General features: G+C 40.0%; 3 protein-coding genes across 3 annotated transcripts in view; 2 read left to right on the top strand and 1 right to left on the bottom strand.

Annotated features, from left to right (window-relative positions):
- Positions 1–13,316, top strand: part of LOC117493071 (ankyrin repeat and fibronectin type-III domain-containing protein 1-like) — a 30,833-nt gene extending 17,517 nt beyond the window's left edge. The window contains 11 exon segments of the mRNA XM_034143461.1: positions 44–143; positions 786–915; positions 2,371–2,490; positions 2,685–2,791; positions 3,141–3,255; positions 4,279–4,445; positions 5,464–5,641; positions 6,618–6,780; positions 7,858–8,024; positions 9,960–10,164; positions 11,069–13,316. Of these exon segments, the coding sequence (XP_033999352.1) occupies positions 44–143; positions 786–915; positions 2,371–2,490; positions 2,685–2,791; positions 3,141–3,255; positions 4,279–4,445; positions 5,464–5,641; positions 6,618–6,780; positions 7,858–8,024; positions 9,960–10,164; positions 11,069–11,742 (2,126 nt within the window). The 3' untranslated portion in view covers positions 11,743–13,316.
- A 1,530-nt stretch (positions 13,317–14,846) lies between these two features.
- On the top strand, positions 14,847–17,869 carry LOC117493463 (GTPase IMAP family member 7-like). The gene is made up of 3 exons (XM_034144026.1): positions 14,847–14,948; positions 15,597–15,910; positions 17,109–17,869. Exons 1-3 carry the CDS (start codon positions 14,915–14,917, stop codon positions 17,802–17,804), a joined length of 1,044 nt encoding a protein of 347 aa, XP_033999917.1. The 5' UTR covers positions 14,847–14,914; the 3' UTR covers positions 17,805–17,869.
- A 1,034-nt stretch (positions 17,870–18,903) lies between these two features.
- Positions 18,904–23,367, bottom strand: kdelr3 (KDEL endoplasmic reticulum protein retention receptor 3). Its single transcript, XM_034143313.1, has 5 exons — positions 22,954–23,367; positions 22,464–22,564; positions 21,875–22,033; positions 20,888–21,140; positions 18,904–19,798 (listed from the first exon to the last, which is right to left on the bottom strand). Exons 1-5 carry the CDS (start codon positions 23,042–23,044, stop codon positions 19,755–19,757), a joined length of 648 nt encoding a protein of 215 aa, XP_033999204.1. The 5' UTR covers positions 23,045–23,367; the 3' UTR covers positions 18,904–19,754.
- Positions 23,368–25,402: the final 2,035 nt, after the last annotated feature.

Genomic DNA, 25,402 nt, shown 5'->3' with positions numbered 1-25,402 from the left:
TGACATGTAAAGTGTTTCTGACTGATCCGTCTCTCCTCCACAGAGAGCTCTAAGCCCCTGAGTCCCAGCAAGCGCTTGTTTGTGTCTCGAGGCATCAAGCAACTGTTCCAGTCCGCCACCAAGTTTGTTCGTCTCCTGCAGAGGTAGCGCTCCCTCTGCCTCACCTGTCCATCTGTGCCTGCAGGGTGTGGGGAGTAACTGTATTAAATGTGATGTGTGTACAGGCATGGAGACTACAAAGTCCAAACTCTCGACAACATGAAAGCTGCTGCAGTGGCAGGACTAGTAATGGGGTCATTTGAACTGTGTGAAGGGGCACGTTAGGGATCAAAGCTTCTTCCACACCAAATTCACTGCCAGTAGATAAACATGGCAGCTTCTAAGTATTTCTGAGCAATTCATCTATATGATATTGTATATAAGGGTAGATATCCTCTTACATTGGTACATTATAGCGGTTTTCCTGCTTTTAAAGGCGGCACTTGGAACATTTCTGACATCCTCCTGGATCCATCTTTTCTCATATACATTCACATTATCATTTGTGTCTTTGATTTGCCTTTCTTGTCATTTTTTTTAATCTTAAACACTCAACATCTATGTCACGACTGTCTGGAGAGGGATCCCTCCTTTGTGTCACCTGACAGCAACTTATTATAAAGTGAAGATTGACTCAACATAAGGAAAAAGTAGTCTGGATGCAACAAAAGTTACTTGTATATGAAGTGAAATGTATGTGTCTTTCTATAATTTCTCTTAAATGTGGTCTCATTTGGTTTTGTTAGGGGTGTGTACCTGGCGACTGTTTTCTACCACAAGGAGAACATCCTGGTGACGGCTGAAGATCAGATCCCGCTGGTGGAGATCAAGTGCTGCTCCACCTCCATCATCCAGGACTTCCTCTGGTTTGCAAAGGTACACTGTCAGCACAACACATTTCATTAACACAAAGAAACACCATTGGTTCATTTGAAATCCAAATTGAACACAGTTAATATATGTGTAGATGTAATCAAACGTGCAAGACTCTTATTGTTTTTTCAATAAATGCTGCTTTTTAATTTCTTTAGATATGACTTTTTTTGTTTCCTTCACAGCCAGCAATATTTACAGATAAATATTCACGCACTTAGATAATTGAATAAAATGAAAAAGAAATAAACACAAAAAAGCAGGCTTTATTAAAAACAACATTTATTGTTTCTTTTAAATCAAAATTGAACCTTATTTTTTCAAATATTACTTTCATTGTTTCCTTCCCAGTCAGTATGTTTTGCAGATGAATATTCACACACAAAGAAAAACTGATAAACAGCAGGTTCAAAGTAAAGGGATTTGTAAAACCTTTTTCTACTTTTTATCTGCAGGTATAAATACACGGCATTAATAAAGTAAAAGCTACATTAAAGGTCACCTATTATGCAAACTCCACTTGTTCACGTCTTGTATACATCAACATGTGTCCCCTCTTCTTCATGTCTCTTCTACATCAACATGTGTCCCCTCTTCTTCATGTCTCTTCTACATCAACATGTGTCCCCTCTTCTTCATGTCTCTTCTACATCAACATGTGTCCCCTCTTCTTCATGTCTCTTCTACATCAACATGTGTCCCCTCTTCTTCATGTCTCTTCTTCATCAACATGTGTCCCCTCTTCTTCATGTCTCTTCTACATCAACATGTGTCCCCTCTTCTTCATGTCTCTTCTTCATCAACATGTGTCCCCTCTTCTTCATGTCTCTTCTACATCAGCATGTGTCCCCTCTTCTTCATGTCTCTTCTACATCAACATGTGTCCCCTCTTCTTCATGTCTCTTCTACATCAACATGTGTCCCCTCTGTGGAAAGAGATTCTGAAAGTTTCAGGAAAAAAGATTCTCTCTCTTTTTGTCCTGATCCATTTATATAAAAACCTGTCTGAAAATGAGCTGATCAGATTTTGGCCACTTTATGATGTCATAACGTTGTTTTGGCGTGTAACCATTAGCCAATCAGCAACCAAGGTAACCCCCCCCCCCCCCCCCCCCTTATCACCTGAATCTCCTCCTAGAGCACCATTGTGTTCTTTGTAACCAAATATCTCTCAGAGGAGCGTGGGGAGGGGCTCCTTATTTTCATCTAAAGTAACAGACAGAGAAATCAGCACTTTTGAAACAGGGCTGAAACAGAGGGGATTATGGGTAATGCTGCAATGATCTGTTTGGTATTTGGAGACAAACACTTCAGAGACATGTTTGTATATATCTGAGACCTATAATATATTGATGAAAAACAGTATAATACGGGACCTTTAAAGTAAACATCAGGCTATGTAATTTTTCTTTGTGAATCCCAGTTACATGTAATTATGATTTGTATTTTCTCCTACAGTTATCGTGTGCGTGGCAGCAGGTGCCGTGGCTGCAGCAGGCCCTCGCCTTCGCCCACTCCTCCCCCTCCTCCCTCCTCCAGAACAGGCACAACATCTTAAGAGCTGTTTCCCAGCTGCAGGTAGGAAGTCCATCCGCTCAGTGAGAGGCATCACAGTGGGTTAATTGCTTTTTAATGACCTCTTAACATCTCTTCTCCTCACCGCTGCCTCGCGTCCCTATCTACAAACCTGTGTTGTGTTTCAGTGCATCAGTCCCTAATACGCTCATATGGATTCATCCTCATCTTTCTGTTCTACCTTCCTCTGCCTTCAGTCTTCTCTGGGAACAATAGACCTGGGCCAGGTTCATTATGAGCCTCTGAAAGACCGGCAGGGCAACGTCCTACTGGTGACCATGAAGGAGTTTCCAAACCCTCCAAGGTGAGGAAGAGTAGTTTGTTACACCGTGTTAAACCCTTTTATTTTGACTCATACAAAGAGCACCCAGCATCAAAGAAGGCTTTAACATCAGGCTTCTGTCTGAAGGACGTACTCCAACTCACCACTGAGCTGCTCTGACTCATGTCTGAGCATGTCAAAGCTTAAGAGACTCGAAAGAGAGGAGTCAAGGCAACAGGCTTTTAAAGAAATGTGTGTCTGAATGTCTTTTTAAAGCAACGTCAATTACATTTGACGTGAGGCACAGGCACAGTTATTCGACCTGAGTTTTTTATTGCTAGTTCCTTGTGATTAACATTTTTTCACCCCCTCTTTTCCACACCGCTTAAAGCCCTCGTGACCCCCCGCTCCACTGGATCCCGTTGGCCCGTCTGGAGAAGAACCGCAGCAGAACCCCTCTGCTGCCCGAGCCCACCGCCATGGACATGCTTTATGAACAGCTCAAAGTAAGCTTGTTTAGTTTGTGTTCTTTATTTGTATTATTGTAAATATTCGTTTAGTGCACATGTGTCAAACTCAAGGCCCGGGGGCCAAATCAGGCCCGTGGTGGATTTAATTTCGGCCCGCAGGATAATTTCTAATTACTATTAGATCTGTCCCGCCGGTATATTGCACGCACACCTTCACTCAATCCTGAGGGTTTCCTCAGCTCAGAGCCTGACCCCAAACATTGATGACCTTGCACCCAAGATGAGATGCCAAGTATCTGGCTTGAACTAGCATCACAGAGCAGCAAACTGAGTTTACATGGATGTTTCCTTCTGCACTTTGTTTCTCACGACAACAGGGCATGTTTGGTTTTTTCTTTGAAGGAAATAGTTTTGTTGAAGCTGTTGTTGGCCTGTGGACAAATGTAATCATAAGAAATGACTCTGGAAAATCTGCAGATAGAGCCATAAGAAATGAATGCAACTGATTATTTAATGTTTAATGTTGTTTTTATAGGCAATAATTTAAGCTTTGTTAGTTCCAGGTTTAATATGTGCAATAAGTTCATTTCAATAAGTTCTGCAATAAACATTGAACCAGTCCGGCCCTCGACTAGCACCCATTTTTTTTATTTTGGCCCACTGTGTATTTGAGTTTGACACCCCTGGTTTAGACTGTAAACATCATTTTGGGTTATCATCACTTCCTGCAATTGTCACCTGGGTGTCGTTTTAGGTTTTCTGAAATCCACAAGTTTAAAAGTATGCCAGTTTTTTCTTTTTAAAAAAAAAAAAAAATGCAATATGTTTTGTTGACTGAATTGCAGCAACTTTTATAAGAGGTTTAGGGTTATTACATTGATTGACTTTCCTGACATTATCAATGAGACATTTTTTTTATCTCTTTTGCATTTCAAACAACCCCTAAAAAAAAAGCCCTAAAGATCTAAAATACAAAATGAGACACTCAATTTACAGCAGCCAAACACTTACTCCTATTAACAGCTTCCCAACGCCATACCTTCCCTCCCTGTTCTCCAGGACAAGCTCTCCCTCCACAGGCACAGTGTTCAGTGGGCGAAGCCGGGTCTGTACGTGGGGATCCTGAAGCTGTGCAGCTCCGTGGAACAGATCCGGGTTCTGGTTCCTCAGAGGCTACCCAACCTGCTCTGCCACACCCGGGTCCGACACAACGCACACGTCTCCAGGTAACACAGCCGACACTAAAGGAACTACAGCAGGGTCATTGCTATTGAGATGTTGACATTTTTAAATGTTTATTTCTTGTCTTTTAATTTTATTGTACAATGCCATGTCTTTTTATGCTGCTGCAACACAAACATTTCCCAACTTGGGCTCAAAGTACTTCTTATCTTATCTTATCTCATGACTTCACGTCACCACCGCTAAGCTAAAGGCGGCTAATGTTGGGCGTGATGACGTTTAGTTGCCTCATTTTTAGACACTCGTTAGCAACCGCGGTTTTTAAATTCACCAGTGGGGTATTAACTGACGTATTTCATGTCATATAAAAAAAGTTAGACAATCACTAAATATTGAGGTTAAATACCCCAAAATAAGATCCGTGTTTTACACACACATGTTCAAAAATCATTGACATAGAAGCAGGGTACACGGGAGTAGTTAAATGCTAACTCATTTCCAGGTTTAAGGACTCATTCCTGCACCACTCTTTAGCTCAACAACAAGTTATACTAAGCTGCACACGTATTAAAGAAACCACAGTTACAGCTTTCAGGTGTAAAATCACGATGCTTTAAAAGCAATATTTTAAATGTGGTAATCCATGGCAAACGCCTTGTATAATTGTATTATTAGTCTATTAATATTTTGTATTATTTTAGTATTTAACTCTTTCTTAAATTATCTTCTTTTATTGTGCTCTTTCAAACGATATTGTATTGTTTCACAGTCTACCTCAGTGTATTACACATGCTCTATAAATAAACCTTGCCTTTTGAATTAGAGAGGTTTCTGTTTGGCAGCCTCACCCTCCTCTCTTGGATGTTGGACTTTCCCATAAGTCTCCCCCAACACGGCGGAGGCCCTTGCCAATTTCATATCATGTTAAATCAAAAACTGCTTTTGGAAGATGCCCGCCTGAACATAAAGTATAAGCATTAAGTAGTCACAGCTCCTGAGCCTAGTTACTTCTTATGGCTTTTACAGCAGTGTTTTAGTAACTGCATCATCCCTGTGTGACAGAGAGGAGTGGGAATGGCTGCAGAGTCACGTTTACACCTCGACCAACGGCAGCGCTCCAGATATCCTGAGCGAGGAAGAGGAGAGCGCCATGGAGAGCAGCGGGTTGGCCGAGTTCGTCATGTCTCTGAGAGCGGCCATCACTCACCTGCTGACCAAGCTCAACATCCCCCTCTACAGGGTAACAATGTTTTTCACAGCCAACATGGAAGTCAAAGTCAACTTTATTGTCAGACTTTCAGTTTGTGTGTACAGACAGAGAGATCGAAATACCGTTTCCCACAATCCCGAATACAAAAACAAATATGTATATCCTATGTCACACAATCAATGACACATTTATACATATGCACACATTAAGACCTAAATAAAAGCCACTTCAATATCTTATTCTCTTATTCAATAGATGTACATTAGTGCAAGATTGTCCATAGCAGCGTAAAAAAGTGTCTGGTGCTGGATTTCAGTGTCTGAGTGTGTGTGGTGTCAATATACTTCCTCAGTGGTGGATTGTTACTAAGTACATGTACTTTACTCAACTACTATTTGGACATACTATGTAAATTACTTGAGTATTTCACATGTCAGAGGGAAATATGATACTTTAGACACTTGGTAATACTTCTGTACTTTTAAAACGTATAATTGTAATATTTTAAATTCAGGTCTTTTACCTGTAATTGAGTATTTTGACTTATATCGCAAATTACACATTTGTTTCAGGGGGCTTAACAGTCTGTACATATCATCAAAACAAAAGTGACAGATTAAAAAACATAATAAATTCACAACATAAACAATACAAATGACAGATGTCATGTAAACATATATAAAGCTCAGGATCCAGGTATCAACAAGGGTTTAAGGGAAATTAGAGCAAGGGCAGAGCAGCTAATACGGGAGTAATGTGTTTTCGTAGTCCTAGTTCTTGCAGGATGTGTATTTTGTAAATGGTGTAACTTTTTTTATTATAATTTTTTTTAATCTTTAATACTTTTTTATGCATGCTTCTAGGTAATATTAAGCTGTCTTTGGCTCTTTTCTGCTGTAACAATGTAAACAGCATGCACATGTCCCCTCTGTGGGACTAAGAAAGGTATTCTGATTCTGATTTTAAATGTAATGCAATATGATGTATGTGTGTGTGTGTGTTTCAGGCGTATCAGTATGGTGTGTACACCCGGGAGCTGCTGCAGTTTGGAGACAAGCTGTCCATGCTGCTGCTGCTGCCGCCCAGCGAGGACTTCAGCTCCAACTACTGGCCTCTGGTGGGGACCAAGGAGCCGGGCCTCACCATGCCGCTGCAGATCTTTGAGCTGGGTGGGTGGACCACTGGAGGGTCAAGAGTCCATAGATACAGCATCTCTCACTCAAAAGAACCACAGTGTTTTCAAGCAGTGCTGAGAGAGAGGGGAACACAACAAAAACTGAGATTAATCCAATCCAACTGTATTTATATGGCACATTTAAAAACAACCAAAGTTGACCAAAGTGCTGTCCATCAATACATATATAGAAAAGCAGCATAAATACATTTAGACAAAACCGATGGGACAAAAAGAAACGAATGTGAAGGCACGAGACAATAAAACCATACTTATAGCCACAGACTGAAAACCCTCATACATGATGTTAAAACATTTTAAAACACAACACAATAGAATGAATGAAACTGGGACCACTTTGGACCTTTTCTAAAATCAGCACAGTGTCCTCGGGCCACTTTAAATGGATGGTTTGGATTTTTAGAAGTGGTTATATGGGGTACTTAACCATAGTAAGAGTGTGAAGAATCAGGAAGGATTTATATAGCACCTTTAAAACAGAATTACAAAGTGCTCTTACATAAAAACAGATCACATTCGATACACACCAAGAATAAAAAGAACCAGCTACTTAACACTTCTTAAAACACAGAAAGGAATCCAAAAATAAATACAATTATAATAAATAAATATTCTGCAATTCAATATATGCATTTTGCTGATCACATGATGATTTGCTTGTACTCCAACCTCCTTCTGTAGTAAATACACTGACTATATGGATAAATACCTCAAACAACCCCATTTCAAAACATTTCAAACTATCTTTGAACTAAAAAAAAGTAGCAGCATCGACATAATCAAAGGTCAGAAGTCATTTTATTTCATCTCTTTAAGATCAATACATTTGTCTTATCTTCAAAGTCTAAAATATTACGATAAAAAACACGAGTTTCTTTTCAACCTCTGCCAGTTTGGTTGGAAAGTATAACGAGTGTAAAACACAGTGAGGTCCAGTGTCTTATCTTTTTAAGATTTCACTGTTTCTGCTCTAATTAGTCCTTTGATCCTGCTAATGAGGCGTTTTCTCTCTGCTCTCATTTGATTTGTGTTTCCTCTGAACTCTCTCCAGTTCACTTCTGGATGTACGAGCGGGACTTCCTGTCTCAGTACTGCCAGGCGTGGGTGAGGCTGGAGTTGGACTCTCACCTGGCCCAGCAGGCTCTGAGGGAGGCGCTGGACACCAAGGAGTTGCTGGAGGCCCGCGAGAGACTCAACCACATCACGGAGCTCTCTCAGGTAAGACCAGGGAAGATATGTATAGCAGCAAAAACTCCCTATGAGTTATGCCGCTGAGAGGCTAAAATGTGCTCTTTGCTGTGACACGTTCCATACAAGTCATTTATAGGCCATGGTGTTTAATAAAGAAGAAAAAACAAACAATATACAACTCCAGACCACACGGTCAACAGAAAGTATCAGAGCCATTCACCCTCTCCTCTACGTCACATGTGTCAAACTCAAGGCCCGGGGGCCAAACCAGGCCCTTGGTGGATTTAATTTCGGCCCGCAGGATAATTTGTAATTACTATTAGATCTGGCCCGCCGGTATATTGCACGCACACCTTCACTCAATCCTGAGGGTCTCCTCAGCTCAGAGCCTGAGCCCAAACATTGATGAACTTGCACCCAAGATGAGATGCCAAGTATCTGGCTTGAACTAGCATCACAGAGCAGCAACCTGAGTTTCAATGGATGTTTCCTTCTGCACTTTTTCTCTCACAGCAACAGGGCATGTTTGGTTTGTTCTTTGAGGGAAATAGTTTTTTTGAAGCTGTTGTTGGCCTGTGGAGAAATGTAATCATAAGAAATGACTCGGGAAAAGCTGCAGATAGAGCCATAAGAAATGAATGCAACTGATTATTTAATGTTTAATGTTGTTTTTATAGGCAATAATTTAAGCTTTGTTAGTTCCAGGTTTAATATGTGCAATAAGGTCATTTCAATACGTTTTGCAATAAACATTGAACCAGTCCGGCCCTCGACTAGCACCCATTTTTTAATGTTGGCCCACTGTGTATTTGAGTTTGACACCCCTGCTCTACGTCATATCCCAAAACCGGTGGTGACCCAAATACCAATAAACCACACCCACGTGACAATTGCAGTAAGTGATAAACAATAAGAATTAAACGTGATGCAAACAGAAATGAAGATAATAATAGAAATAATAAGCAATGGCAAAACAAGCATTTTGGCTCCTACAATATGTGTAGCATAAAGGACAGTGCAACATACAGTACTGATGCAACTCAGTTATTGATCGGTGTCAATCAATGTTTAACTACAATGGATGAGTAGGACACACCTCTCCTATTGGATTTTAGATTTTAGATTTCCTTTTTTGTATCGATTAATTATATTAAAAAATCTGCAGCTTTTAAATTTAAAACTTTTTCTTCGAACTCCATTATTAATATAAATATTTATATTACCAAATTATCCGTTTTTTTATTTTAAATGTTTTCATGGGCCTTTATATCACGTAACTACAAATCAATGCAAAATGGTACTACTACATCATATGTGGGACAGGATTACAGGATCTTTCTATTTCATATGAATATTTATATGAAAGATAAGCAGTTTCTTTTATGTAAAACTCTTAGATTTTTTTGTGGCTTTCATATGATGTGATAATAACTCCAATTAATAAGTCAGAATATACAGAATAAGGTAAAACATATGCAGAATAACTTAGAATATACAGAACACATTTTAAATTATGATGATTAAATGTAATTCCTGTTGGACTTAAAGGTGGGGTAGGTAAGTTCGGAGAAACCAGCTTGAGATCGCTAGAATTTGAAAATACACAGCCGGAACAAATCTGCCACTTCCTTACAGAGCCGCTCCTCCAACACACACGAACGCGCACATGACCAATGAGGGCACGAGATAAGTTTGTGCACGAGATGGAAGGCTGACAGGCAGGTAGGCCATCCAGTTATTTTAGCCGGACCGGCTCAGATGATTGGTCGTGCTTTTTACAGTACTACGGCTTCCACAGGTGACATTTTTTTATGGATTTATTTGTCAAAGCACTTCAGATATTTATTGCTATCGGGATGTTAAGAGCATTCCATGGAATATAACAAAAAGTGTTTATGAAGTGAATTACCTACCCCACCTTTAAGTTAAATCAACAGTTTTCCCTCTCTCCTGTTTCCTCAGCGTCTGGATGCGGTCTGGAGGGACGCTCGTTGGATCATGGATTGTTTGCAGTGCGTGCGCTCGAAGCAGTGGGTGGGGGCGGTGCCTCTGGGCCTGGTGATGGGAGGAGACCCCCCCCCACGTCCTGATGGAGAGGAGGAGGAGGACAGTCTGACCGCCAGACTCACCTGGCCCCATCGGCTACAAGCTCAGAGAGCCATTGCAGGTAAAGGATTATTCGGGTGTGGATAAAAATACATCTCATACGTCCAGAAGTGAACTGGAGAGAGTTCAGAGGAAAGACAATTCAAATGAGAGCAGAGAGAAAACGCCTCATTAGCAAATCCTGAGTGTGGGGAAGATGGATTAAGTTAGAGATAAAAACAAACCCTGATTCATGGATTAAAAGCAGGATCAAAGGACTAATTATATTCTAGTTAAGGAATGAGACAGTAGTACTTGATATAAAAGAATGCATTAGATAGACTTGAAAACTGAAAGTCTACACAGCAATGCTTGTGGCTATGCTACAAATGCACAACATTATTTTAAGCTAAATGCTCATTTCAGCATGCTCACACTCTCACAATGAGAAAGCTACATGTTGATGTTTAGAAAGCGGCATGTTCAACATCTTAGTTTAGTTTATTTCAGATGTAATATATATATAGACATTGTATTTATTGGGATAAACCCCTTGAGATGCACCATCTCGTTTTCAAGGGGGTCCCGAAATGGACCAGCTGCAGTAATGCTGCAGGGAACTGAGAAATTCCACACAATATCATTACCATCATTACAAAACACTCTGCTATATAACATGTGCAATATTATTGTTATTATTAATAATGTTCAATAAATAACGTGCAATTACGTAACTACCACTACTGCACTACTAATGTACTGATTAACTGGATGTTAATATTTACATGAATTATGTATGTATGACTGTTATGTTTCCTGTAGTTATTGAATTGCTCTTTTTACTGCTCTGTTAGTGTACAGTTGTATTATTATTGTAACTCTGGCTCGAGTTCATTCGACTTCATTCGGGATGAATAAAGTCTTATCTTATCTTATGATTTGAAATTGAATTAAGATGTTTGTTGTCTTTCCATTGTCCCTTTCAGAGTGTTTGGTCAATGTGGCTCCACCTAACATCGTCCCTGTGGAGATCGCCGCTCCCTCTGGGATCATGGTCGTCCCTGCAGATGCCACGTTGTTAATGGAGGGTGTCGCAAAGGGCGGATACCCAGTGGACATCACCCACAAATCAACTTTAGACCTGACGAGCATCGGCGGCCAATCAGAGTTAGAATGTGCGACGGCTTTGATTGAATCAGGACTGGAGCCTGGCGCTGTGGCACAGTTAGACGTCGGCTACACGGTCCTAGAAACACAAGAGTCGTACTCCGGGGAAACTGACTTTCCCTGCAGCATCACTGAGGTGATCCGGCCGATGGAGATGGCAGAGCTGGTGGACATCTTGCCCACGCTGAGTCTCATACAGGAGGAGGAGGTGCCCTGCGACCCGGCCACTCTGTCAGTCATGGACATGCTGGAGAGCTTCGGGCTGGGCATCGGTCAGAGCAGCTTCTTCGACGTAGAAAACTCAAAGTTGATCAGCGAGGCCGAGCTGCAGAATGAAAGCAGCAGCAGCAGCAGTCATACCGTAGAGACACACTTTGAGAATACAGAATACGTGGCTGTTTTGAGCTCGGAGACTCACATTCCCAGCAAGGTAGCCTGCTTTCCATTGAGAAACCAGGTGGAGTGGGACCGACCCGGCGACAGTTCCTCCTGATGGCGACTCAAGCACCAGCCCACATGGACATAAAAACAAACCAGTAGGCTGCCTGTAGCAGAGAGGATTTACAGACAGGAAATCTGTAGTTAGACCTTTTCTTTTTGAGTTGTACATTACTTTCTATTCTTCGGCAATCAGGGTCCAACTGCGCAGTTACAGCTGGGGTAGACAGCAAATCATTTTATAATAACCTTTGAGCATGTTGTAGTTCAGTAGCTCGAAGAGACAACTAGACTCCTTCGCCTCCTTTTTGGTTGTCAGGCTTTAAGAAAATCCAGCAAGTGACAAGGGACTTCGGCCAATCATAAGTCGTTTTGGAGACAGGGCATGCTTATTGGCTCTTCTAGAAATGCAGATGGTGAAAGCGTGATATAAAGTCCTGCAGAAAAAGTTGTTATTACAGCATTGGCAACAACTGCCTTTACAGCTCTGACCTCTGACAGCAGACACGATACATCAACATCCAGATAACTGATCTCCAGAAATCTGCCTACCCCAGCTTTCATATTAACCACTGTGACATCTACATCGACTAACACACGATTTATATTGTTTGCACATTTCTAGACCTTCTGTTTTAATGTTCATTATATTTGAACTAATTGTATGTTAAAAACTAAGCTGTAGAATATGTTTTTTAATGAGGTGAAACTCCATTACTCACTACAGCACAGAGCAACAATGCTGCGTGATGGATCCAGTAAACAAACCCATTAAATGCAATAATACTCTGTAGTGTTTGCCTAGCAGTCTATAAAAAGCTGTGTGTTATTGTTTCTTTTTGGTTTACCTGTGTGCAGATTTAGCATCCCATAACAAAACAGTAACACGATTTATGAGCCTGATGATTATATGAACTGTTCTTGTTCCTATACCAATGTGCCAGATCTGATATCCAAGCTTAAAAATGATGAGGATATATATGCAATTCATGTGAGTGCTGCAAGAACTCAAGTCAAGGACGTGGAGGATGATTTCTTTGCACAGTTATTTTCACAAATGGTCTTTCACCACAGAGGCCAATTCAAAAGCTGGTTTTCAAAAAGTGCTTTTCCGTTATTCGCCCGTTATGTAGCAGACACAAACAGAATCTGCCTCTCAATCTGTTAAGGAACATGAAAGCCATTCATAATCACACACTCATGTCAGTTTATGCTTTGGAAGTGATTTCAAAATGGATATATGCTTCTGTACATTTATTTGGGTACTGACTTTTCTTGCAAGAGAATCAGGGCTTTTTCAAAAGGGAGAATTAAAGACATGCAATAAAACTGAAGGGTTCAAACTAAAAAAGTGGTTAAAGACTACGGAAATGTAGCTGTGACAAGTCAAGTGGTTTTCTGTGTGATGTATGAAGGCATACTGAAAAACAAATTGTGGAATACAGTTGAAAAGAACAAAATGGCTTTTCAGTTTAAAAAAGAAAAAACAGCAACAATTTAGGATTTTCTTTTTATTTAGGAGGGATTGTCTTTGTAACATTTAAACATCATGGACGGTCATAAATGTTGAAACTACCTAATCTATTGTTGTTCAAAGTCCTATTAAATACTACCTGCTTTCACATACTACTTCACGATTTACGTTTTATTTTTGAGGTGGTTCGCTTTTCCTACATTTCCTCCATTCTTAAAAGGCTTCTCAATTCTCTAATTTCCCCTCCTCGACTCCTATCCTCGACTCCTATCCTCGACTCCTATCCTCGTGACTTAGTCCCGCCCACAGGAGATGCGAGCTGAGGAGTCGAGGAGGAACCATCAGTGTATCCTCGATTACAGCTCCCCCAGAGAGCCTCCTCGATGCTCGATGCTCGATGCTCAGTCCTCGATGTGCATTTAGAGAAATTAGATGTCCTTCAACATGGCACGCTGAAATCCATTTCCGGGTCACTACCGGAGGACCGAGGAGTCGAGGAGTTGTGGAGGGGAAATTAGAGAATTGAGAAGCCTTCTGTGTGTAAAAAGAGGAGAAATGAAATGGTGCTCCTAAACAGGTGTTTTCACTTCTGTCTAATTAGACCTCATCTCCGCACTGTGTGGGTGTGAAAAGTGTTGTGTTTTTTTTAAATAGCTGAACACAAAGTGTTTTCTCTGTACTTGCTTAGCAGTAAGCATCCTGAGTAGATGAACTGTATGAAAACAATGATGTGATGAAGTCATTTATATGTAATTTCTAATGAATTCAGTGCCAGTTATTCAGAACATCAAATAGTCACTAGTTAGGAGATGAAAACAGAACTTTGCAGATCTTTTTTCTCTAATGAATAGCCAACATTTCCGTTTCCCCCTTATTGTTAGAATTATTTACAATGACTGGTGCAAGGCATGGCTTGTTTACCTTGGATTCTGCATCACAAACAACATTGGAGTAAGTCATACATATCACATAATATATATCCAAGCTTTTTTTAGATTTTGATAGCATATTTGAACCTACTTTCACCATGACATAACAAAAAGTATAATTATGGTTTCTCATATTGTATTCTATTTTGGTAAGACCTTTTAATTGTGCGAATACATACCTTTATGAAATTATAAAGGCAAACATTTTGTCACTTATTTAGTTACATTTTACGTTTTAACCTTACTCGGGTCATATTCATGGAGTTCAATTTCCAAGCAAAATTATTGTTATTTTTTGTATTTATTTTGAATTATTATAATTATTATATTAATTTTACATTTGATTTAGGGAATTTTCTTTTTTTGTTATAAAAGGTATTGCTTGTATATTATTTTTTAAACAAGAATTTAATTTTCTTTTTTAGAATTGTGAATGTTGACTGCCCTCTAGTGGTCATAACGGGGAGCTACAATAATACATCATTAAAATCCCAGTGCTGGCTGTGCTATCATCAAAAGTAACGTCAGAAACATCAGTATTAATGATCGCTGAAACAGCAACGATACTTATTAATAACAGCTGTCTGATATTTAGTGCATGTGACTTTATGTTACAGTATATGGTTATCATTGACAGCTGCAGTGTGAAGCCTTTGCTCTTCAGTGACCGCAGCTGATGCTCTCTGCAGGATGCTGCTCTTCAAATAACAATCAAAGGCAAGACATCCGAATCGCGGTGGAGACATACGGAAAACATCTCCTTTATTTTCGGTCCCCCAAGAAAAACGACTGGCCAAATTGAAGGCTGTATTATCTCTCCTGGGATGTCGTCATCTGAAAGTGCTGCGTCATGTAAAGGTATGTCGATTACTTCTGTTATCATGCTGAGTTGGAGATCAGTCAGTGCATCATTGTGCCATTACACTGTAAGAGAAGGAGAGAACAAATCAAGAGAATGTGTTTAAAGACTGGTAAATGGATTTTTTTTTTTTTCATATATTGAGTCAAAACATTGATTTATTAAGTAGCCTAAGTATCTAGGATAATGTGCAGGAAGAAGGTCATTAATGAGAAAATATCTCAGACAGGATGAGCAGGGAGCTGCACATCAATACTTAAAGAGGACATATTATGCTAGTTTTCAGCTTCATATCAGTATTTAGTGTCTGGCCGGCTCTGTTGTCCGCTGAGAGGTGTCCCGCCCCTTAGCCTATCACGTACAATGTGTTTAAGCGCTAGCCAATAGAAACACGAGTGTTACAGGGTGATGTTACTATGTTCCAAAAGTAAACAAAGGGGTCTAATGGACGCGTTTCAGGCAGGGGGGTGTTAGTGTTTGGGAGAGAAACTCCCATTGGAGGGAACAGGGATTTGAGCCTTTACAGACCATTTACATGCACACAAACCCTTAGCAACACACTACAGGAATGGAAAACCCCCCAAAAGCTTAAAAGGGCCCCTTTATTTAAAGATATCCTCTCAAGGCTGTTTTTATTTTTGCCACAGTGAGTGAAGAACCCCCCCCTTCATCCCCTCCTGACCCCCTGAGGTTGGTTCTGCTGGGACGGACCGGAACAGGCCGGAGCTCCTCTGGAAACACCATCCTGGGCCGGACCGCCTTCTGCGTCAACGTGTCCCCCTCCTCCGTCACCACACACTGCGCCACACACACAGGGGCGGTGCTCGGGAGGAGGGTCTCTGTGGTGGACACTCCGGGCTTCCTGCACACACACCTGTCCCCTGAAGAGGTCATGAGGGAGGTGGGACGATCCGTGGCGATGTCTTCTCCGGGGCCTCATGCCTTCCTGGTGACCCTAAATGTAAAGTTCAATATATATAAAATATCACTGGTCACCGGCTTGAGCTTCAATCTCAGGATCCATGTATTTCTGATCCTCCAGAATGGAAGTAGTCATCACATACAGAGCATCAACTAGTTCCTGAACAGTGTCCTTCACATGCTGATATACAAGAGAGGGAGTTACACAACTCAAGATGAAGGAATACCGGTTCTTCTAAGTAATAATACATCCTGTCATGTACAAAATACTGACTTTTTTCTCAAAATTCTGACTTTTTTCTCAAAATTCTGACTTTTTTTCTCAAAATCAAAAAATTCTGACTTTTTTTCTCAAAATCAAAAAATTCGGACTTTTTCTCAAAATCCTGACTTTTTACAAAAAAATTCAGATTTTTTCTCAAAATCTCAAAAACGTAGTCATCACATACAGAGCATCAACTAGTTCCTGAATAGTGTCCTTCACATGCTGATATCCAAGAGAGGGAGTTACACAGTCACAAGATGGAGGAATATAAAGCAGTATTCAATGTTTACTTCAGATTAGCTCCACGTCAGAAATGATCATGCTTGTCATATGTCTATCTCCATAGAGGCTGAATCATCATGTTAATCACATAGCTATCATATGCCTCAAACAGTCCTGATGCTCTTCTAGGTAATCATACATCCTGTCATGTACACAGCTACAGTTGGGATACCTTTGTTATCATGTTACTCTCATATTGGAAAAGTACATTCAGGATTTTCCCAACAATACTCTATAGCAGGCGTGTCAAACTCAAAATGTATCGCGGGCCACATTAGCATTATGGTTGCACTCAAAGGGCCGGTTGTAACTTTAAGACTATATAAATATACATATATAAATATATGATATATATAAAATAATGTATTATATTACATAATTGCATGTCTCTGCATTGTGCATGTCACAAAATTAGATGCATTGTGGGACATATGAGCAACGTGCTTCTGTAAAGCGGCATGTAACTATATAATGAACGTATTATATTCTTTGCAAGCTCTTGCGGGCCACATAAAATTAAGTATTGGGTCTTCAGTTTGACACCCCTGCTCTATAGATATATATCCTTCATTATTGATATGTGTATTTTATATTGACTTCTAATCCATGTGCAATGACTTACCTACATTTTGCTGTGATGGAAAAATGCCCCTAATTGGGATCAATAAGTATATCTTCTCTTATCTTACAGCTCGGCAGGTTCACCCCGGAGGAGAAGGATGCGTTGGAGTGGGTGAAGGCCACGTTTGGGCCTGGAGCCGCCATGTTTACGGTGGTTCTGTTCACCTGGGGGGGGCAGCTAGGAGGGAAACGGGTGGAGGACTTCCTGGGGGAGAGTCCTGAGCTGTGGGAGTTTGTTAACAGCTGTGGGGGGTATCAAGTTTTTGAGAATAGTGAAAAGCATGAAACCCCAACGGGCTCACAACAAGTAATTCAGCTTTTAAACAAGATAGATGAGGTTGTGGCGAAAAATGGAGGCAGTTGCTATAGCAATGATGCGTTTAAGGAGGCTCAGAGGGCCGTGAAGGACGCACAGGAGAGGATTCTTGGAGAGAGAAGACACAACGTTGATCAAGAGAAAGAGGACCAGAGGTCGGAGGTGGAGAAGAAGAGGGAAGAGGAGGAGAGGAAAAGGGTGGAGAGGCTTTTCTGGTGCGAGCTGGTGACAGCGGTGGGGCAGGGGGCAGCGGAGGGGGCGGGGATCCTGGGGAAGGACGAGGGGAAAGGGAAGGAGGTGAGGAAGGTGAAGGTGATGGGGAGGGCGGCGGCTCTGGCAGCGTCGCCTCTCTCCATCACTTCTGCTGCTAAAGCCGTGGGTGGAGCGGTGAGGGAAGGGAGCAAGGTGCTGTATAAACACAGGAAGACCTTCATGAAGACTCCACACTGAAAAGTCACTCAGGTGGATAATATAAGGATGCAACTCATTTGATTTATTTTTATTATCGATGTAATTATAAGATTTTTGAAGACTAAAAGTGTACTAAGTGTCCTATTTTACTTATACATGTTTTATTCTTTTTTATCCTTTGTTGCACATTTTATAAAAACATTTATGCTATTTCATTATAACATATAAGGTATAAATGCCCGATATTTCTTAGATTGATTGTTTGGTCTTTAAACTGTTAGAACATTGTGAAAAATATAAATATATATTTATTTATATATATATATATATATATAAGTCCAAGGTAATGCTTTTAAATGTCAGTCCAAAAAAATGCATTTACTATAATATGGCCAAAACAGAGAAAAGTTCATATTTAAAGGTGGGGTAGGTAAGTTTGAGAAACCGGCTCGAGATACACTTTTTGTTATATTCCATGGAATGCTCTTAACATCCCGATAGCAATGAATATCTTAAGTGCTTTGACAAAAAATCCATAAAAAAATGCCATCTGTGGAAGCTGTAATACTGTAAAAAGCACGACCAATCATCTGAGCCGGCCCGGCTAAAATAACTGGATGGCCTACCTGCCTGTCAGCCTTCCATCTGTGCACAAACTTATCTCGTGCCCTCATTGGTCATGTGCGCGTTCGTGTGTGTTGGAGGAGGGGCTCTGTAAGGAAGTGGCAGATTTGTTCCGGCTGTGTATTTTCAAATTCTAGCGATCTCGAGCTGGTTTCTCCAAAATTACCTACCCCACCTTTAACAGGTTGAAAACTGGATTTTCTGTGATATTACTTGTGATCTTTTCTGTCAATTAACTAATCGATAAGTTGTCCAATCGTTGCAGCTCTAATGGCCAACAGAGAGGTGATGCTTGAATGAAAAAGTCCCTTAGTCATACTTTCACTTAGTCAGCTCTGTTTAACATTTGCACAATGCACCGGCACTTTCAGAACACTGTTAAATAAGAATGTGTGTGTGTGTGTTTAAGTGTGTGTGTGTTTAAGTGTGTGTGTGTTTAAGGCAAACATCCTGGTGTGTTGTAATTCATGTGTAACAAAAGAACCGAGCCACGCCTTTGACTTGAGATCATTCACATAATAAAGATAATATCAATTTACTGTGACTAAAACATTTATCAAAAACAGGTAAATCTTTTACAGATATTCAACACGCTCTGCTGACATTTCCCCCCCTTATCTTTATCCCTGACACAAAGTACTTTCTAAGTCCCATCAAAGAAACAAACACAAACATGTTCTGGACTAAACAATTGCAGCATTTATCTGTCCCATCTTTGGCTTCATTTAAGACAAAATGAAACATTTAGCCCTTTTTCCTCCCATGAAGAATCACATTGAAATACAAAAGACGACCTTTAAGAGGAAATACAAAAGGGAAACAAACACAGGAATAAAGAAAGAAGGGGTTTGCATATAATACAGTAAGCTCTAAGGAAGACACTTTGTGGAAGATGTACACTTTGGAAAGCCCCTAACGGCAAATTCGTGATTTCAATATTGGGATGTATAAATAAGATGAACTTGAATTAAGAAACAGTAAAAATGTGGTTGTATGAAAATCCATGACACCATTTTCTGGTTTAAAACATTATAACAAAGTGTCTCTCTGAGCTTTATACAGTAGGGAAAGACAAATATACAGTTTCCATAGCGTTACTCACTTTAAGATCCATGTTCAAATCAGTGACACATTTTTCAGCATCTCAAGAAGAAAAAAATCACAAACTTCTCACAACAACACACAGACTCACACACACACACACAAAGTACCAATCACACAGGATATCAAACTCTAGAGGTGCACACAATAGTCCTTTTGCTAAATACATGTACAGTTGAAGGGCAAGGTGTGTGGGATGCTGAGCTGCAGCAGGCACAGAGAGTCGGCTGAGCGGCACAGACGTCTTTTTGTTTGTTTTGGTTTTTAAATTGGCATCGGCAGGCTCATCTTTCCTCTTCCTCGAAGCACTGAGGACAAAGAGGCAGAACAAAGCAGGCATTAGAAGTGTGTTTAGAAACACTAATACCAGGCCTCTTATCAGATTCATACTTGTCAACTGGAAAAGCCGGATTATAAACTAACAACGCAGCTGACAACTGTCTTTACAGGATACAATCCGGCTGTCTGTAAATCAATCCTCAGTCAAACACTTGAACTGTAAATACAGCGGTGCAGGAACTAGTCCTAAAACTGACAATGAGTTAGCATTTCAGCACTTTTGTATCCCTTGTCTTAAACTTGATTGCGGTTAAATGTCTAATATTACAAGCTATGTTGTTAACACAAGCTGAAGATAGTTTCACTTTTTGTTCTCAAACATAAAATACCTCAGTAAATCCCCCACTGGTGAATGTATGAAGCTTCTGTGTCTTAAAAGCAGAGGAGGGAAGTAGTGGAGTACAAATACTTTGTTACTGTACTTAAGTACATTTTTCTGGTATCAGTACTTTACTCCACTACTTATTTTTCTGACCACTTTTTACTTTGACTTCTTTCATGTTGAACACAAATACCTGTACTTTCTACTTCTTACATGTTGAACACAAACACCTGTACTTTCTACTTCTTACATGTTGAACCCAAATACCTGTACTTTCTACTTCTCACATTTTCCAAACAGGCTGGTTCCTTTAGTTTGAATGTGTGCTTGGTGGCGTGATCATTATTATTTAGAGTCATTGCGTGCCTATTGATTTGAACACGATCCGTGTATCCATCATTTCCTGGTCTTCTCTAAAGAAGAGGGACCAATGAAAACGTTGTCATGTTGCCGTTGTTCAGCATGGAAACATTCATTAGCTAACAATGACATTATTGTTCTATTAATATAAAGGGAGGTCAGGTACTCTTTAAAACAGATGGTAGTTATGGGTACTTTTTACTGAAGTACATTTCAAAGCCCTCTTTACTTTTACTTGAGTAAAGAAGTTTAGTCAGTACTTCTACTTTTACCAGAGTATTTTTAAACACGAGTATCTGTACTTCTACTTGAGTAAAGGATGTGTGTACTTTTGCCATCTCTGCTTAAAAGTCACTGTGCACTGGTGTTAACTCACCCCTAGTGACGTAAAGGTAGAAGAAGTCGCAGTAGAAGATGGTCTGCACGACGCCGGACACCACGGCGATCTGGTCGAAGAAGCCCTCCGTGTGGTAGCGCCACACCCAGTTGGCGATGTAGAGGGCCCGGTAGAGGCCCAGGAAGAACAGGTAGTGGGTGGTGATGGACTCCGCCTCGCCCGTCTTGGTGATCATGAAGAGCTGCGGCATTATGGCCACCGACTCCAGGAAGATGGAGAAGGTCCACAGGATCTGGAGGGAGTCAGTGGGAGAGACATTCATGAGTTGAACTGCTAACTGAGATGTTAAAAGTACTAATTAAAAGAGGTGTATTGTTCAGTCTGCCTCTACATCACATTATTATTATTATATACCAGATTAGGTTTGTAAAAGATGTGCAAGTTGTTTTAATTTTGCACTGCTAATTTGACGTTTATATGTTGTTCTTTCTGTTAGTTGAGGTTTAATCAGATGTCGAAGAAGTATTTAAATCCGTAACTTAAAAAAACTATGGTCTTTAAAAATTCCATAACTAGTAAAACTCCTGAGTTCAAAACTTTACTTAAAAGTATTAGGATCAAAATGTACACATTCTGTAGTTGTAATGCAGATTATATATGATCAGCAGTACAGTACAGCATCATATCATATAAGGATTTCATAATCGTGAATACATTTGGGGGGTCAAAAGTATGATATTTGCCTCTAAAATATATTGAAGTAAAAGCATAAAGTAGCATAAACTACTGGGAGATACTCCCGTAAAGTCAAAATAATACTTAAGTACGGTACTGTACTTAAGTAAATGTACCTAGTTAGTTTCCACCTCTCTCTTTTGTTTCTGTTTACTTTTCTCCGTCTGATCCTTCTTTTTAAAATGTGCTAATAAAACATAATGAAAAACTGACCATAAATCCGTTGGGCTGCATGTTTATGAGCCGTTAAATGATCTATGATATGACACAATCTGAGTGCTTGTTATTTACCTCCATTGGGGTGAAAGCGTAGTTTTCCAGGAAGGAAAGTCCGATGACCGGCACGAGCAGGAACTCAATGCGGAACGTGTCGTTGTCAGAGCCGTACGTGCTCCTCAGGCGCATGTAGATCAGGTACACAGTGGCATAGGACAGAGCGAGGAACACCACCTGAGAGCAGAGAGGACATTATGGTGCAAAGTGTTGCTTTAATGTATGGGTGCAGCGGGGCTCTTTGATGGCGTCTCCTGTCATTGTTAAAATAAAGTTAAGAAATAACAGAAGCAATACAAAATTACATGGATTATATATTGGCCATGAAACAGTAAGTAAGATAGACTGACTGCTGCTTATTTTGCATAGTAACTAGATAAAGTATGAACCATGGATTCAGCTGTATGAGTGTGTGTGTGTGTGTGTGTGTGTGTGTGTGTGTGTGTGTGGCTTCAAACTAGTTCCATTTAGGCATGGCTTGTCTCACAGAGGACTAAAGGAATCACTTTGTGACCTTACATGACCTTTTGCTAAAAAAACAGTGTGTTTTCATCGAGGTCAGATTGAGGGACAGAGTGTGTGTGAAACTTGCTGGGATGTAACTTACCTTCATGACGGTGTTGTAAGGAGAGATGAAGACAGTGAACAGGTCCAGGTACCTGGTGGTGAAGACAAGGGCAAACAGCACCTGGGACTTCCCCGAGATTCCTTCATAAAAAGAGAAAAAACAAGTTTAATCCCTGTCAGAAGCAGATGGCCACTTTCTAATCCAGGGGAGATCACATATATGAGAAGACAGGGTTATGACTAACTTCGTTTTTTATTATTTAACAGGGAAAAGAGACAGCTACACTGCAGCTAGGATGTGTTCAGGATACAGGATGCTGTTTACAAGGTGGAAGAAGTTGCCACGTCGCTCCCACTCCTGCAGAAATTCTCAGCAAAATGCAAACCCCCACCATACTAAACTTAAAGGATATCTACAAATGAACTTATCACAGTTGTATCTATACTATATAATTGCATGCATGTTGTTAAATTGAAGCTGTTTAATCACATTAGTAGTTTAAAATGCAGTGATGTGAATGTTAGCATACCAGCACAGGATTTGGACCTCCATATCTTCAGCAGCAGGATAATTATAGCCGACAGATGTGACACGTCACCGGCCAAACGAAAGATATTCATGTTTGCTATCCGTTTCGATAAAAAAAAAAAAACTTTAATGCAACTCTTTGAAGGCCTAAACACGTCCTGCGGAGATGTGAAGCCACAAAAATCAGAACCGCGAGTCCAGTGGATAAAAAGGAAAAAAGCTAAGCTAACAGCTACACAGTGAAGTCAAGGTCTGCTCGGTAGCTTGTTGGCTCTTTATCTTGAAAGATAAACAGATAACAATGTCAGCTGAATCCACTGATAAAGTGAGTCTGCAAAGGTCTGGGGGGAAAGTTGTTCCAGAGGAGGTGACGTGGCTGACAGCTCGGACAGCGGGGAGCCTGCATCAAGCTAGCTAGTAGCTAACAACTGTATTCTAGTTCCGGTTCTGATTTTCAAAGCAAAAGTCGCACTCGTCAAGACGCTGTTTTAAATGTTGAGAAATTCCCCACTATTGATATAAACGACCATAATAATACATTAAATTGGCACGTTGAGTTATAAAATTGATCTTGGATGATTATTACCGGGCAATACTTTACTTTTAAAATTATTACTGTTTTAATCTGAAGACAAAATCCCGCAGCTTCCGGTGTAGCTTGACTTTCTATGCTACTTTGGTCCATTCTCAGTAGATGGCGACAGGCTGCAAGCTATCAGGAATAAGAACAAATCTATGGAACATAATTGTTCATTATAATAGATTTGGAGTTGGATTTCCTCTGTAAACAAAATTGGGAATTGTTTCTATTTTCCATGTTGAGATTAGTGTTGATTTATTCGGAAATGATAGACTGAAATGGAAATGTCTCAATTGTTTTGCATTTTCAAGCCCTCATGTTTTATGCATGTAATTAGTCTTAAAGTATTGATTCATATATGTATTTATTTCATTTTTAATACTTTGAATATGTTATGTCACATGCTTTGTGTGTGAAATGTGCTTTACAAATACATTGCTTTATCTAGCTCCTTTAGCAGATGAATCATACACCAATGTTTACCTGTTTTCTGGTTGAGACTTTAATAAGCTTAATTAAATGTATTTAGATGCAAAGATCTGATCCTATTGTAATGAGTCAGACTTAAATACAAATACTGTATTTATTAGCAATCGTGTTTCACAGTAGATGATGAATAATTATCTGTGACAGTATAATTATGAAATGACTCATCCCACGCAAGGGAGGATGATTTTGGTTTTCTCCGGCTGGCTGATGTTTGTGTGAATCTCATTTAGATGAGATTAAAGGATTAACAGTAAACATATACGTGTTATTTTTGAAAAATGTTACACAATATAATATAACAATACAACAATACGATCTCTTAAGGTAAATGCCACAGTCAGATAACAACAAAACCTTATGTTTTGAAGATAAAAATGATCTTATCTCAAAACCATTTGTTTTTCTGAGGGTTTGTAGGATTGTACGCATAGTTTTGAGAGTTTTAAAATACTCTCTCGGTCTTCACTATCTTCTGGCATGGACTCTCCTGCCTCCCCACAAATTCACACTCACATCCTAAAACAACTCGCCCTCCATTTCTCATCCCTCTGTGTCTCCTCTCCTATAAAATCCCACTTCGTCCTCCCTCTTATTCCAAAAAAAGTAGCAAACTTCTCTCACACATCCTGCTCCTCTGCATCCTATATTATGTTTGATGCAGTAAGGTAGAGAGATTACAGAGAAAATGCTCTCTGCACAGATACTGTACATCTCTTGTGATGCAGAGAAGTGAGGAGGCACACCAACCTACTTCGAGTACACAGTTTATTCTTTTCAGCATCTCCTCAACCAGAAGTGTTCATATCTTGTGAAATCTAATTCATCAGACTATAAGAATACATTAATATTAAGTAGGGAGATGAGAAGAAGAAACAGACAATTATTTTATTGATATACTATACTGTGATACTTTATTATTCTCTATTGAATAACACCAAAGATAAAGTTTGTTCTTACTTCTTTACTGTTCAGTTCTTACCAGGAGGTGACTCACTTTAGATTACCATAACACTGCACTCTCCCATTGGGAAATTAAAGAATGACCTTCCCTATTTGCATTTATAATGGAGAGATCCAATATGTGAGAGGAAGCCCTCTGCAACAGCAGAACACTTCATGTTCAATTGCAATTCAGTGACAATGAGACAGGCAGAAACACTCCCACTGATGTTGAAACCGTGTTGTCTTCTTCCCTGTGTATCCTCTGCATTGATGTGGCATTTAACATGTATTAACAGAGCTGTGGGAGAATGGGGTTTAGACTGTGTTGGAGTGAATGCAACAGGGATTTGTGTTTACAGGCCAGTTTACAGTACTAGTCCTATATTATTGCAACAGTCCTGGTGATTCACAGTTTTAAACCATGCATGATGGAGATTCA

The sequence above is a fragment of the Trematomus bernacchii genome, unplaced genomic scaffold (genome assembly GCF_902827165.1).
Source record: "Trematomus bernacchii unplaced genomic scaffold, fTreBer1.1, whole genome shotgun sequence".
NCBI lineage: Eukaryota > Metazoa > Chordata > Actinopteri > Perciformes > Nototheniidae > Trematomus > Trematomus bernacchii.
The sequence above is the reverse complement of the archived record's forward strand: the minus strand, read 5'-3'. Positions and strand labels throughout refer to the sequence as shown.

Coding starts and splice junctions, on each gene's coding strand:
- kdelr3 (XM_034143313.1), bottom strand. CDS start 23,044: ATGAATATCTTTCGTTTGGCCGGTGACGTGTCACATCTGTCGGCTATA. Junction 21,141..21,874: donor ACGCTTTCACCCCAATGGAG/GTAAATAACAAG, acceptor GACTCCCTCCAG/ATCCTGTGGACCTTCTCCAT. Junction 19,799..20,887: donor CTACCTTTACGTCACTAGGG/GTGAGTTAACAC, acceptor CTTTGTCCTCAG/TGCTTCGAGGAAGAGGAAAG.
- LOC117493463 (XM_034144026.1), top strand. CDS start 14,915: ATGTCGTCATCTGAAAGTGCTGCGTCATGTAAAG. Junction 14,949..15,596: donor AAGTGCTGCGTCATGTAAAG/GTATGTCGATTA, acceptor TTTTTGCCACAG/TGAGTGAAGAACCCCCCCCT. Junction 15,911..17,108: donor CCTTCCTGGTGACCCTAAAT/GTAAAGTTCAAT, acceptor CTTATCTTACAG/CTCGGCAGGTTCACCCCGGA.